Source organism: Helianthus annuus, chromosome 14, assembly GCF_002127325.2.
Source record: "Helianthus annuus cultivar XRQ/B chromosome 14, HanXRQr2.0-SUNRISE, whole genome shotgun sequence".
NCBI classification, from domain to species: Eukaryota; Viridiplantae; Streptophyta; class Magnoliopsida; order Asterales; family Asteraceae; genus Helianthus; species Helianthus annuus.
Genome location: NC_035446.2, coordinates 159038080 through 159051839, shown reverse-complemented (window position 1 = coordinate 159051839; position 13760 = coordinate 159038080). Strand labels below are relative to the sequence as shown.

Below are 13760 nucleotides of genomic sequence, written 5' to 3'. Positions count from 1 at the left end.
AACAGTAAAATTAGTGCACTTTCACTTCCCCCTGGTGGGCCCACACATATATACATTATATGTGCATGCCGCAAGTGGGGCGTATCACTCAGAAACAAAGAAACCAAAAATCAAACCACTCTAAAAAAAGTTTAAACCCCCCCAGTTATCTAATAATTTGTTTTGAGAAAACAGTTTTTTTCTTACAAATGTAAGCTTCAATGTGAGCCTATTGTGATCTCTATCAACCAACACAACAAAATTTTAAGTTTTTAATCATGAGGGAAAAAAGAAGAAACTAACTAACATTCAACATTGTCTGATACATTCATACATACTAATAGAAGTCCAGAAAAAATGCACATTCACCCAATTAAACTTGCATCAATCATAAGTTCAGGCTTTCTAAATTAAGTGTCATCTTAGATCTTAACATCTAAATACAAAGACATAAGACGTTGAATGTAAAACAGATAGATCTGAATGCACGAGTGCTAATCACGATCTGCATCCTCTGGTACACCTCGTAAATAGAGAACATTGTTACATCTGCTGCATATCAACACACAAGCATCAGTCTTTAGCCAGGATATATAATTATTGTTAACATTTTGTATGCATGTATTAACATATTATCTGTAAAAAATATATATTTTGAAACAAACACGTTTGACCCCGTACAAAATATGTTGCAACCCATGCATGGAGTGTACAAGACACATGTAAGTAAATACACAATATCCTAACAAATCCACTCTCTAGACATTCGATGATAATCGGTATGTATTTCTTGAGCAAATAAATAAATCTTCAGAACATGCTCTACTACCATAAGAGTAAAAGATTACCCCCAACTACTATCAGCTCAAAACAATTCAAAAATGACAATGACATTGGGGAAAAATATTTGAATACAACTCCATACTTATACTAAGAAAAAGGATTATGCTTTTATATTTTAACATACCTGATCAGAATCTCTCCAGTAAACTGACCATCAATGTACTCCTCAGAGTTAGACAACTAAAAAACAAGACAAAAAACTAGCATTAGAAGCACGGATTATACCCTTTCCAGAATTACAAACTTAAAAAATAGGAGACCAGGCTGTATATGAATACGCAAATGATATAAAACAAACAGTAACCATCACTTTCATACCCATATCCCTATCTCAAAACCATCAAACAAAACACATACTAAATATCATCTACCTGCAAGTTCATACAGAGACAAGATAACCTTTGTACTCCATTCCCCACTTGAGTTTCACAATCACAGCCTTCCCAGTCAAATTGTTCAAGAAAGGTTTCGGGTTAACTGGTACCGTCTGCAATGATTAAACAATTTAGTTCCCAAAATTGAAATAGCAACAAGACAAATCTCAAGCTTAAACATAAACACTACTATGACAAATTATTAATCTTCAACTAAAGACTAGAGTAAATCATCAGCAACTTGCCTAAGAATCAAAATTAAAACTTCAAAACAAATTCGATATGAACAGAAACGGATTTATTAGTTTTATCTTCTATAAACTTCTCTTTTATCTAAAAACTTATATGCAAAAGGTGAAAGTGAATGTGATGAAATTTTTTAACAACCACAGTTCACATGACAAAACATATAAATCTCGCAATTTTCCTAACCCACAATACCTACTCATAACTGAGTTTGATAGTACACTTTGTAGTAAATGTGTGCATCAGGAGCGCATAATATATGAACACACTGAACCATGATTGCATTGGATCTGATATTTTCAAATCTGATTGAACAAATCTGACCATAATTGAGCAACGGGTTTTGAGTATTTGAACAAATTAGACAATTGATTGAACAAATCTGACCATAATTGAGCAACAGGTTTTAAGTATTTGAACAAATTAGACAATCGATAAAACAAATCTGACTAGAGATGATGAGAATATCTTATATTTTAATGTTTAAACGTAAACAGACTAAAACATTATCCACAAATAATTCTCTAGTATTTTTTTAAATAATGAACGCCGCGCTTCGCGCATTGCACGTCAGCTCTTGATATTAAAATCAATGTTGTAGAAGGCGCTAGTCGCTAGTCGGGCGGTGAGGTATCGCCTAGGGATTAATCGAGATTAATAGGGATTAATCGGAATGAACTTTTTATGTATAATTTTACAAATTTATATAAATATAGAGTTAATTTTATAAATTTTATATATAAATATACAACTTTGGGAACCAGATGTAAATTAATTAAAGATAGAGGCGTGTTAAATGTTAAAAACCCAAACATAATAAAACCTAAACTCTTACCCACGTTTCATACGCCGCTCTTTTCCCCATTCTTCATCGTTCTTATCAGTAGAGAAACAAAACACAAACCCTAATCCCCAAATTCGCTTCATCTAAACAATTATTTGTTCAGTGCTTGGTTTAAAAAAGCGAGCTTAAGGCGCGCTTAAGGCGTGAGGCGCCCGAGGCGCCCATAAAAACGCTTTTTTTCACATAAAGCGCTAAAGTACATGAGGCGCTATGAAGCGGGCTTAAAGCGCTAGTATTTCGAGGCGTTAGGCGGCTGAGGCGCCATTCTGGGCTGGTTTTATAATGTTTGTTGTATAATTAAAAAGCCCACCAACATGGGCCTAATTTAAAGAATATATACCCAAGAAAAAAGCCCACCTGCGACCTGCTTTTAAAAACAGATTCTATTAAGTCTAAACCCTAAAAAAAATCACGCTGGCTGCTGCTTCTTCTTCTTCACGCTGCTGCTGCTGCTGCTGTCAACTTGATTTCTGTTTAGAAATCATATTGGCCTCAGGATCAAACAACACTACTGCTGCCTCGGAAAAGTCCTTCTCATCGGAAAAGACTATTTTTATGTTTATGTTTTAAGTGTGTTTCGACTTTAATTTATGTTGTAACCATGTTTTTTATGTGTTAAGTGTGCTTTTTAATCATGTTTTTGTGTTTATTATTGATTAACAAGTAGAATAGGTCATATTGATATATACAATATTTTTTTTATTTTTTTTATTTTGAGCGCTTCGTATACGTGAAGCTCTCGCCTCACGCTTAAAGCTTCGCTTAAAGCTTTTGGAACCAAAACGCTTCGGAGCGCTTCACGCTTTTTTAAACCAAGGTTCAGTGGGGTTCGATTTTGAACGATGGATACAGATGCAGGTCCGATTAAGGTTCGAATTGACGTAAGAACTCATTTTCTTTTGACAGATTTGGTCCGATTTTGACCTAATATGATTCAATTTTGACTTGTTTTTTTGACCAACTAGTCCGATTTCAACCGATTTCAGCCGATTTTTGACCGATTTTGACTTATTTCGAATCGCTACACACTTTTTTGAAACCAAGATTGTACATACGCAATATCCCAATTTCATTAAAATGACCAAATTACTCTTAACATTTTGTCAATGAATATGAATAACGACACCATTCCCCGTTCGAGCAACAAGATTCAAACGTATGTATGTACATACAAGGATGATACGTATCATGGCATAAATAGAAACCTAAAGAAACTGTTGAAAACTTAGAGGTTCCTATTGCTACTGAATATATTAACTCAAAGCACAATAATATTGACTGCAGTAGTATTATGAACACTCGCTACTGTAATTTGGAGGTTGAAAACCAACCTAGACGTTTTTTCAGGTTTACTTAAGCCCCGTGTTTTAATTCCGCTGCTTAAGATTTGATATTATTGAGCCACACCAAACCTCGGAAAAACGAGGGTGTGACCATGTGAGGTTCGATTGCTAACAAAAAAGGAACATATCTGAACAAGTTGAGCGACATTGTTTATATAATAAGATATAAAAATGATATGGTACCTGATTTCCTTGACCGAGATGCAGCAAGAAGCCGCAAAGCACCCGCTAGCAGTAGTCACTACCTGAAATATTTCCAACACCGCTTATAATATGGGACCGATGAAGTAATATGAAGCCCTCAAGCTGGCAAAAGCTCTCATATAGAATGCCTATCCAATATCCAACAACATTTTTCAACCGACATCACAACAAGACACATGTTCCAGAAACTTTGGCAAAATAAACTTGTATCATAATCTGAGCTGACGAGGAAGACGACCACATCTGCTCTGTGCTGTAAGTATCTCTTTGGCAAAATCTTGATTTCCAGTAAGCAAAAGGCCATTCAAGACTCGATTGAAGGTGAACTTACGAGGGATAAACCCTCTATCCACCATTTCTATCAGCAGTTTCCCTGCCACCATTAGATCGCCAGATCTCTTCCTCCCAAACATTGCACTTATTAAAACATTGTATGTATCCAAATTGGGCAAACATTCACCATTACCCATTCTCTTAAAAACCTTCAAACTCTTCTCGATTTCACCTTCATCGCAATAATACCTAATGATCACATTGTAAGTTTGAACATTCGGACCGCACTCATCATCTTTCATCTTATCCAAATACTCCATTGCCCTATCCATCTTTCCAACATGACACAACCCTCTGATCACTACATTGTATGTTGTTGCATTAGGAGTATAACCCTTCTTCAACATCTCCTCAAACACCAAAATAGCATTCTCCACATTGTCTTTTTTGCATAGAACTTGAATATATGCATTGTAAGTGGCAACAGAAGGAAGTATCCCTAACCCAATCATTTCATCAAACACTTGGCGCGCCTTTTGAATCTCACCTGCAACCCCAAACCCATGAACCACAGTTGTGTAGGTAACAACATCCATCTCACATCTTCTTCGCCTTTTCATCTCCAAGAAAAACTGCCAAGCTTCTTTAACCTGACCCGCTTTGAAATACCCATTAAGAATCACATTATACGTCTTGAGAGTTGGCTCTAAACCACTCTCCACCATCTCCCTCAACACCTCCAAAGCCCTAGGTGTTCGCTTTAACAAACAAAAACCATTTGCAATTATGTTATAACTGATCGTGTCAGCTCTAAATCTTCTCTTTAAAACCTTAAACAAGTTATACGCCATTTCAACTCGTCTAGACTTGCATAAAACATCAAGAAACGTGTTAAAGCTATTCAGATCTTGTTGACAGCCATACTCCTGCATCGACAAGAAAACTCTAACGGCTTTGTCGGGTTTTCCAGCAGATACATACCGTTCGGTTATAATGGCGAATGTTTTAGGGTTTGGACCAACCCTTCGTTTCCGCATTCGGGCAACAAGTGCCCATACGGTCTTGTAGTTGCGCAATCGGGCAGCAATGTCAATGGCATGGTCAAATGAGGCAGCGGAGTGGGTGTATGTGGGGTGGCGTTCAAGAAGGTTAAAGAATTGGATGGCTTTGGGGCCATGGTTCCATAGGTGTTTTAAGATCTTGTTCACTAGGTCCGGCGTCCAGGTGACTGAGTTGAATTCTAAATTATGGGTTAGAGCTTGTGGGTCTAACTTTAGGATGAGGTTAGAAAGGCTGGAGGCATCATCATCATCTGCAGGAGGCGTGATGGTGGTGAGGTTGTAGTAGAATGACAATTTCACAGAACATACAAGAAAGGTAGGATTCCTGATGTGAAGCTTGTGGAGAGGTGACAACATTTCGTCCCAATCAGAGCATTTTAGAAATTGCAAAGAACAATCTGTCAACAAGTAACAGTTTTATGTGGTTGCCCTTGCCTGCCAATCTTCTTCAATGCCTTCTTTCACCACCAATTAGAACAAGGATAGGCATAGAATTCTTGTTTGTTGCTCTGCAGATTTATAAGAATTTCCCAATTCCATAGTCAGCTCTGTGAATTTAAAATTTTCAATTTTTCAAGACACAATAATTAAAAGATACTTTCTAATTCAGATTTATGACTAAGGGGCGAGTGCAAACAAACAAGTTGATACTGTCATTGACATACAAAACTCCCACGCATTAAGTTGATACTATCATTCTCATTTCTCAAATACTTTCTATTTGTAACATCAAAATCTCCTCTACTACTTTACCACATTTTAGCAAGGTAATCAGAGCACACGAGAAACATTTCACCCAAACAAGGATGATCAGATCAGATACTTTGACTAACATTGCTGAAAAAAAACATTACTCTAAAAGCAAAAAACACAAGGAGGCCATAATCTGAGTTACAACAATTGATTTGTCCAATCAAACAAAATAAACTGGAAAATAGTCTACAGAGAAGAAAGAAAACCTTGTTTGTTTCAATGGCAGAAGTCATCCAAAATCACACAGATTTGACAAACCCTAATATCAAAACACTGATGTAAGGATCGTAAAAGTGGTCGCCGGCGTTGCGTAGGTGGTCGTCGGCGTCAGGGTGAAGGTAGATGCCGTAGGTTTTGTTGGAGGAGGGTTTGATATAATTTGAGAAGGATGGATCTATTCACACACACACTTGGTCTATTCACACACCCAAACGGGGCGCTTTGGATTAACGTCAACAGACAAAGGTTGTGCATGTCACTTCATGTCCGGCCCAGCGACCTCGTACCGAAGCGCCCCGCTTTGGCCAAAGCGGGGCGTTTTGGTCTGGCAGTTTTTTTTTTTTTTTTTTTTGAGGCAAAAAGTAGGGTTTTGGTGAAAAAAAAGGATTGTTGGTTTGTTGTTTGATTGTTTTTTTTTTTGTTGAAAAGTTGTAGATTTTTTTTATTTTTATAAAACATATTTAATTCAAAGTTGATTTAAAGTTATTTTATTTTTACAAAACATATATATATTAGTGTTATTCTTTTATCAAGTAATAAGTTACTTTTTTTTGTTTTTTTGTCAATTTATATGATATCTTTGACTAATTTATATTGTTATGTTCTTTTAATTTTCCTGATGAAACCGGAGCTGTTATCTCGGTTCTTCAGTACTTTCGTGATAGATACAGTGTTCATATTCATTATCCAGTACTTTCTTCTTTTGTTCTTCGATCTTCGTTAGTTGTTAATGTTTTATTTTTTCTACTTTTAGAAAGGTTTGAGAGAGAAAGTTGTAGTCAAATTACAGAAAGTTGTATGATACAGGTTTAAGCGATTACAGACTTACAGTCACTTGGTACTGTATTTTGGAGGTTGAAAACCAATCCAGATGTCTTTTTTGGTTTAATTCTAAATCATATGTTTTAATTTCGCTGCTTAAGTTTTGATTTGATATCAATGAGCCAAACCAAACCTCGGAAAAACTGGGGTGTGAGTGTGTGACACATGGCACACCATCGCACTACTCTGATCCTATCTGCCCCTGAATTAATTATATCTCTTGCCTAATGCCTTTAAATGTTATTCATCTGATAACAGTTTAGCATGTCACTGGTTTACAGTTTATAATTTATCATTTTAACTACATATTTTTTTCATTTCTTCAAACATGATGGCATGCAATCGCCTCTGTTTTCTACTTTACGTATCTGAAACCATTATACTGGAACAAAGTTTGTTGGATCATAAAGTTGGTTTTTGCTTTTAAGTTTCCAGACCAATTAAGTAGTGATGTAAGTTTGATTGAAAACCTTTGTGAACAAGAGCCGCGATCCTCTATTTGTTTGACGCTTTTAATATTCCGTTGGCCCGACATATGTGAATAGTAGAAGAGATAATACTTGACGTTGGTTCTATTCACTCGTGTTTGCTCATCAAAAGTGCTTCAACTTGTAGTAGCAACACTATTTATTCAAAATCCGTACAAAAGTGCGGTGCAGTCTTTATTTTTTAGGTAGTTTTGTTCAAGTCTTTTTTTTGTAATGCACCCATGCATATAGAGTTTCCTTGCTTATATTTATTGTGATTATCATATGTAATTTGTTTCGCCTTTTTGAGTCAGATCTGGTCAGAGCGTGCAGCTTGTAAACATTCTTGCATTGATGGAAGTCTGGAAAGAAAAAACACTTGGTTTTTTTTTCAAACACTAGGAACTGTTTTTTTGTAACATTTTTTTGGGGATGCTGCTTCTAATATAGATATATATGATTCTACTTGAATTTTGTAATATGCAAATGATAAAATTAGCTCTTTTTTTCAGTACAAATAAATGGTATGTTGCTCAAAATGCATTTGATTGTTGACTGTGAACTGAACTGCTTTTGATGTCTATATAATGATTTTTATCTATGTGGTCTATATAAGAAGATTCACTCAATCGTGATCCATGGGTTGTATATGGACTCGTTTCGGTCGTCTCAAATCAGACAACGAGTCGATTTGGTTATACTCAACTCTATGTTGTCAAAAGCGCGTCGGGCGCGCGCCTAGGCGCTCAGGCGCAGCGAGGCGTGGCTATAGCGCCTGGTGGTTGGTCAGGCGAGAATCTGGGCTTTATTCACACATCAGGGTTTTATTAAACGGTTTATTTATTTATTATTGAGCTTCCTTTTTTTATTTTTGTTATATTTGACTTTTTGGGCTTTCCTTTCTTTTTACTATTGATAATTTGAATACACGATTCCTTCCTTGTTTAAAACTATTGTATTGATATAATTTAGTATTACTACCTTTTAAATTTTGATGTAATGATTTTATATTTTATATTTTATATTTTTTATGTACAGATTTTATATTTTAGTTTTTTTAAACATCTTTCCTTTTTCTTATATGAATTATATATACAAATTAGAATTTTTTTTACATTTGTAAACACAATATTAATGTAATAATTGTTATTACTTATTATTAAACTAACCCTAAACAAGTATAGAACATATCTAAAACCTCTAAAAATAATATATTTATACTATGCGCCTCGCTTAAAAAAGCCCTTGCTTTTTAAGCGCCTTGCGCCTAGGCTCCGGGCGAGGCCTATGCGCCTTAAGTGCGCCTTGCGCCTTTGACAACATAGATTGAGGTGTTCTTAAGGAAATATATCGTTTGTAAAAGGAAGGCACGGGGGTATACGTGGTACAAATGGAAATCTAAACGGTTGTTTTCCATTATGTTTATGGATGGTTGTTCAAAAAGGAAGACAAGAGGGTACATAGGGCACACATGGAAAGCAAAACCAATGTTTCTCACTGTGATTATAAGGAGCTGTTGTTACACAGATAAAAGTATTGAACTTTCATGGCTTGATTGCAATAAAAAGAAAAGGGGTCTCGTGGTGCGAGTATGAAGGCGCCATCAAGTGGTCTCATTGTTTTTGTTACCGGGTGGTGAATTTAGACACAAATGCTTTTGCTAGAGTGAATGGTCTTATAGACCTGGTGGAAATGAAGATTGGGGAACTTGAAATGCATGTTATAAGAAGCATCAAATCTGAAGAAGTCATCATGCATGAAGCACCTTGCTTCACTTATAGAAAGTAGAAACATCGCCAATACACCTATCAAACCAATGCCCAAATCTGTCCCTGCGACCCAACTTCCTGAACTAAAGAAAAATCCATTTACAAATCTTTGTGTTTCTGTTTATGAACTTCCAGTGAAGTCAGATGCAGCTGTTGACGCCTTAAAGATCTTTCATAATCATAGAGGCAGGTACAGATTGGAATCAGTCAATGGTAGCTGCAGGTACACGGTTTGTGTGGTCTTTTTCAAATGAGTTAATCTTAGTTTAAAAAAGCGAGCTTTAAGCGAGCTTAAAGCGTGAGGCGATGAAGCGCTAGGGTTCTCGCTTTCGCTTTTTTTGCTCTGAGGCGACAAATCACGTGAAGCGTTTTGAAGCGCGCTTTAAGCCCGAAGCGTCATTGGTTTGAAGCGACGCTTCAGCCCAATCAGGTAAGATTTGGGTATTTTATTTAGGCCCAATAGTCTCTAATAGGGTTTAACTGAGGCCCGCGACTTCTTTACCCTAAAAAAGAACGTTAGTAAACATCTTCAGCCGCTCCCTCCCTCTTCTCCATCAATTCTTCATACTTTCTCCAATAATCGACTTTAATTTATGTTTTAACTATGTTTTTTATGTGTTAAGTATGTTTTTTAATCATGTTTTTGTGTTTATTATTGATTAACAAGTAGAATATGTCATATTGATGTGTACAAATATTTTTTTTATTTTTTTTTTTTATTTTTTTTATTTTGAGCGCTTCGTGTACGTGAAGCTCTCGCTTCGCGCTTGAAGCTTCGCTTAAAGCTTTTGGAACCAAAACGCTTCGGAGCGCCCTCGTGCTTTTCTAAACCAAGGAGTTAATTGCCATTTTCGTCCTTTTCGTTTGTTCAATTATGCCAATTCAGGCCAAATTTCATATTTGTACCATTTCCATCACTGACATTCTTGAAACATGTTAGTTCCGTCCAAAAAAAACATGAGTTAACTCCCATTTTCATCCATGTGGTTTGTCCAATTATTCGATTCAACCATAGTTTTTGGGACGGAATTAGCATGTTTCAAGAACATCAGAGACGTAATTGGTACAAAATTGAAATTTGGCCTGGACTAGCATAATTAGTGAAGATTACAGCTGTTTGGTTGATTAAAATGCCTAAAAATTCGGTTTTTAATAATCTATTTTAAAAAGGAAAAAAAACCTTATTGTCGCTATTTCACGCTATTGAGCGCTAAACATCTTATAGCGATTATCCAGCGCTACGCTATGCTATTCGCTACAGCGCCCGCCATCATCGCTATTAACAACTTTGGACACTACTATATCATGGAAGCACCAAAAGTACCTGATGCATTGTTTTAACAAACTTAAAAGATCCATGTCTTAGTTTTTCTTCCTATTAATCTCAATCTCTGTTGCTAACAAAGCCAAAGGAGTCAATTCACAAAACCATAAATCGCCACCAGTTAAACATAAATCCATGTCTAATCAAACACACACTAACTTACATTCTTAGATTAGCCTTCAAAGCTTCATTCTAATTAGTCAACCCTAATTGAACGGTATAAACACAAATCGTATTCCTAAAATCGACTGAAAGCATACATACTGTCATCATAAACTAAAAGTTAAACACTAGTGAAACTAAAAGCATGAAGGATCGATACTTACAGCCATGTTCGTAGAGGAGAACAGAGAGCGATTGCAGCTTCGTCGACACAAGAAGGCGGAACAAATATGCTGATAATATCTATTTATAATTCTTATCCTTCGGTTATTGTTTTATTACATTCTCACCCTCTATTGTTCTTTTAGATCTCATTCCAGTCCCTCAAAGAGATATTACTAACAACTCACCAAATGGATCACTTATGCTCCGGGGCGTAGCTTACTTTTCGATGGCGTCCGCCCCACCTGAACTTTTTGATGCGTAGTGTTATGAACAGTAACTTCGTATAGAATTTTTTTGATATATACGTTCCCCCACCCCCGATTTCGGAAAAAAACGGGGGGTCAAGCTTCGCCAATGCTTATGATATATTCTCCCAATTCAAACAACTATATTTTGATCTACGCCTTATCCAAATGAACGAGTTCTTTTTAACGTCGAGCACTATCTTTGCGATTGACGCACTATTGCCATTAAACTTCTTGTCGTTTCGTGCCTTCCAAAGCTACCACATAGTTGTTAGGAAGATCGCCCCCACTACTTTTTTCGAGTTTTTTCCCAAAAGAGTGTAGGTAGAAAAATTATTTACCAAAATGGGTGAAATGAAAAATAATTACCAAAATAGATGTTTTGCAATGACTTTTTTCCCAAATTGGTGAGGGTGGAAAAAATATTTACCAAAATGGGTGATTTTTAAAAAAAAAAATATTAAAATGAGTGTTATTTCTTATTTCTTTAATATTAACTAATCTATTATATTTTTTTCTTTTTTTTTCAATTAACCTAATATGTTTTTAATCTATTTTCTCCAAACAATTACTCTTTATATTGTATTTACTTTTTAACCAACCAAAATATAATTCTTTTTTCATAACATTTTTTCTTTTATTTCCTTTTACATTTATGTGAGCTAAATTATTCTAATTTTAGAGATGTAAACAATCACTAAAGTAGCAAGTTCATTTTCATTTATTTAATGTTAATCGAACAAACAATCAAACACAAACATGGTTTTCTTTTTTGTAAACGAGGCATGTGTTCATGTTTACATCAACCCATTGTTAATAAATTTATGTAACTTTAGGAAATACTATATTATGGGTTTTCATTTGAATTGGTAATCAACTACACGAACAATAGTAAATGAAAAATTAATCTCAAAAAAATTAAATTAAAACAGTAGATGAGAGCTCTCAGTTTGTTTTAACATGGGTTTCATTATAAAAAAAGAAAAAATATATATATAATAATTAATAAGTTAGTTAAAAAAATCTATATAATGAGTTAGAAAGAAGAAAAGAATATAAATGTGATATGTTGATTAAATAAAAATAGAACAATTATAACATATTAGTTAAAAAATAAAGAAATATAGAAAAACCCCCATTTTGGTAATTATTTTTCAAATCACCTATTTTGGTAAATAAGTTTTCCACCAACACCCTTTTGGGAAAAAACTCACTTTTTTTCCTTTGTTTCGACCCATTTGAGTTGGTTATCGTCTTAAGTATCTCGTTACATGATGCTTTGCTGTTGCGATATGGTATTTTTAACCAAACAAAAATTTGCCCCCAAAGTAATTGCGTGCCCATACAGGTTACTAGCATGTGGTTCGTAGTTTCCTCCGTTCTTCCGCACCTGCAGCACAGCTGGTTGACGATCTGTACACCCCGCCTTGCTAATGCCTCTTTTGACGCAACTCTATCGAAACATGCCCTCCACACAAAATGATTTATTTTCGGTGGTATCCAATTATTCTAGTACTCCCATTCCTTATCATTGTCTGTTTTGTTTGCCAGACCTATCTCCCTTCGAACAACAACTACATTGAATGGTTCGCCCATTCCGTACCCCATTCCCATTCATCTGGCCGATCCCTTATGTTGTACTTTCCCAATTCCGACCTAAGTCTTCCAATCTCCCTCCACCCCTGTTCCGTATTCGTGTTTTTTTCTTCCATGCCCAGGCCCATTGTATTGTGCTTCCCACTTTACACATAATTTGGGTTACACTCATTTTTTTTTTTGTTTTTTGCTAGTGCATATACAACATGGAATATATTTTGCAAAGTATCATTTCCCAACCATTTATCAAGCCAAAATTAAATTTTATTTCCATCACCAACTTTCCCAACCCAATTTTGCTTTATGGACCTATTTATCACTCCAAAATCTTGAGTTTTTTCCCAAAAGGGTGTTGGTGGAAAACTTATTTACCAAAATAGGTGATTTGAAAAATAATTACCAAAATAGGGGTTTTTCTATATTTCTTTATTTTTTAACTAATATGTTATAATTGTTCTATTTTTATTTAATCAACCTATCACATTTATATTCTTTTCTTCCATCTAACTCATTATATAGATTTTTTTAACTAACTTATTAATTATTATATATATTTTTTTCTTTTTTTATAAAGAAACCCATGTTAAAACAAACTGAGAGCTCTCATCTACTGTTTTAATTTAATTTTTTTGAGATTAATTTTTCATTTACTATTGTTCATGTAGTTGATTACCAATTCAAATGAAAACCCATATATAGTATTTCCTAAAGTTACATAAATTTATTAACAATGGGTTGATGTAAACATGAACACATGCCTCGTTTACAAAAAAGAAAACCATGTTTGTGTTTGATTGTTTGTTCGATTAACATTATGAAAATGAACTTGCTACTTTAGTGATTGTTTACATCTCTAAAATTAGAATAATTTAGCTCACATAAATGTAAAAGGAAATAAAAGAAAAAATGTTATGAAAAAAGAATTATATTTTGGTTGGTTAACAAGTAAATACAATATAAAGAGTAATTCTTTGGAGAAAATAGATTAAAAACATATTAGGTTAATTGAAAAAAAAATATATAATAGATTAGTTAATATTAAAGAAATAAGAAATAACACTCATTTTAATA

General features: G+C 34.7%; 1 protein-coding gene across 5 annotated transcripts; it reads right to left on the bottom strand.

Moving 5' to 3' along the window:
- Positions 1-246: 246 nt before the first annotated feature.
- LOC110904570 (pentatricopeptide repeat-containing protein At1g74900, mitochondrial) lies at positions 247-10958 on the bottom strand. 5 transcript variants are annotated; one of them, XM_022150411.2, is made up of 5 exons: positions 10848-10958; positions 3813-5676; positions 1194-1309; positions 947-1002; positions 247-528 (listed from the first exon to the last, which is right to left on the bottom strand). In XM_022150411.2, exon 2 carries the CDS (start codon positions 5522-5524, stop codon positions 4043-4045), a length of 1482 nt encoding a protein of 493 aa, XP_022006103.1. In that variant the 5' UTR covers positions 5525-5676; positions 10848-10958; the 3' UTR covers positions 247-528; positions 947-1002; positions 1194-1309; positions 3813-4042. The 5 variants fall into 5 exon arrangements, 4 of the variants coding, with proteins under 4 accessions (XP_022006103.1, XP_022006105.1, XP_022006104.1 ...); XM_022150413.2 differs by having other exon boundaries at positions 259-531; XM_022150412.2 differs by having other exon boundaries at positions 259-528; positions 3813-5715; positions 10848-10923.
- Between the last annotated feature and the right edge of the window lie 2802 nt (positions 10959-13760).

Coding starts and splice junctions, on each gene's coding strand:
- LOC110904570 (XM_022150411.2), bottom strand. CDS start 5,524: ATGTTGTCACCTCTCCACAAGCTTCACATCAGGAATCCTACCTTTCTT.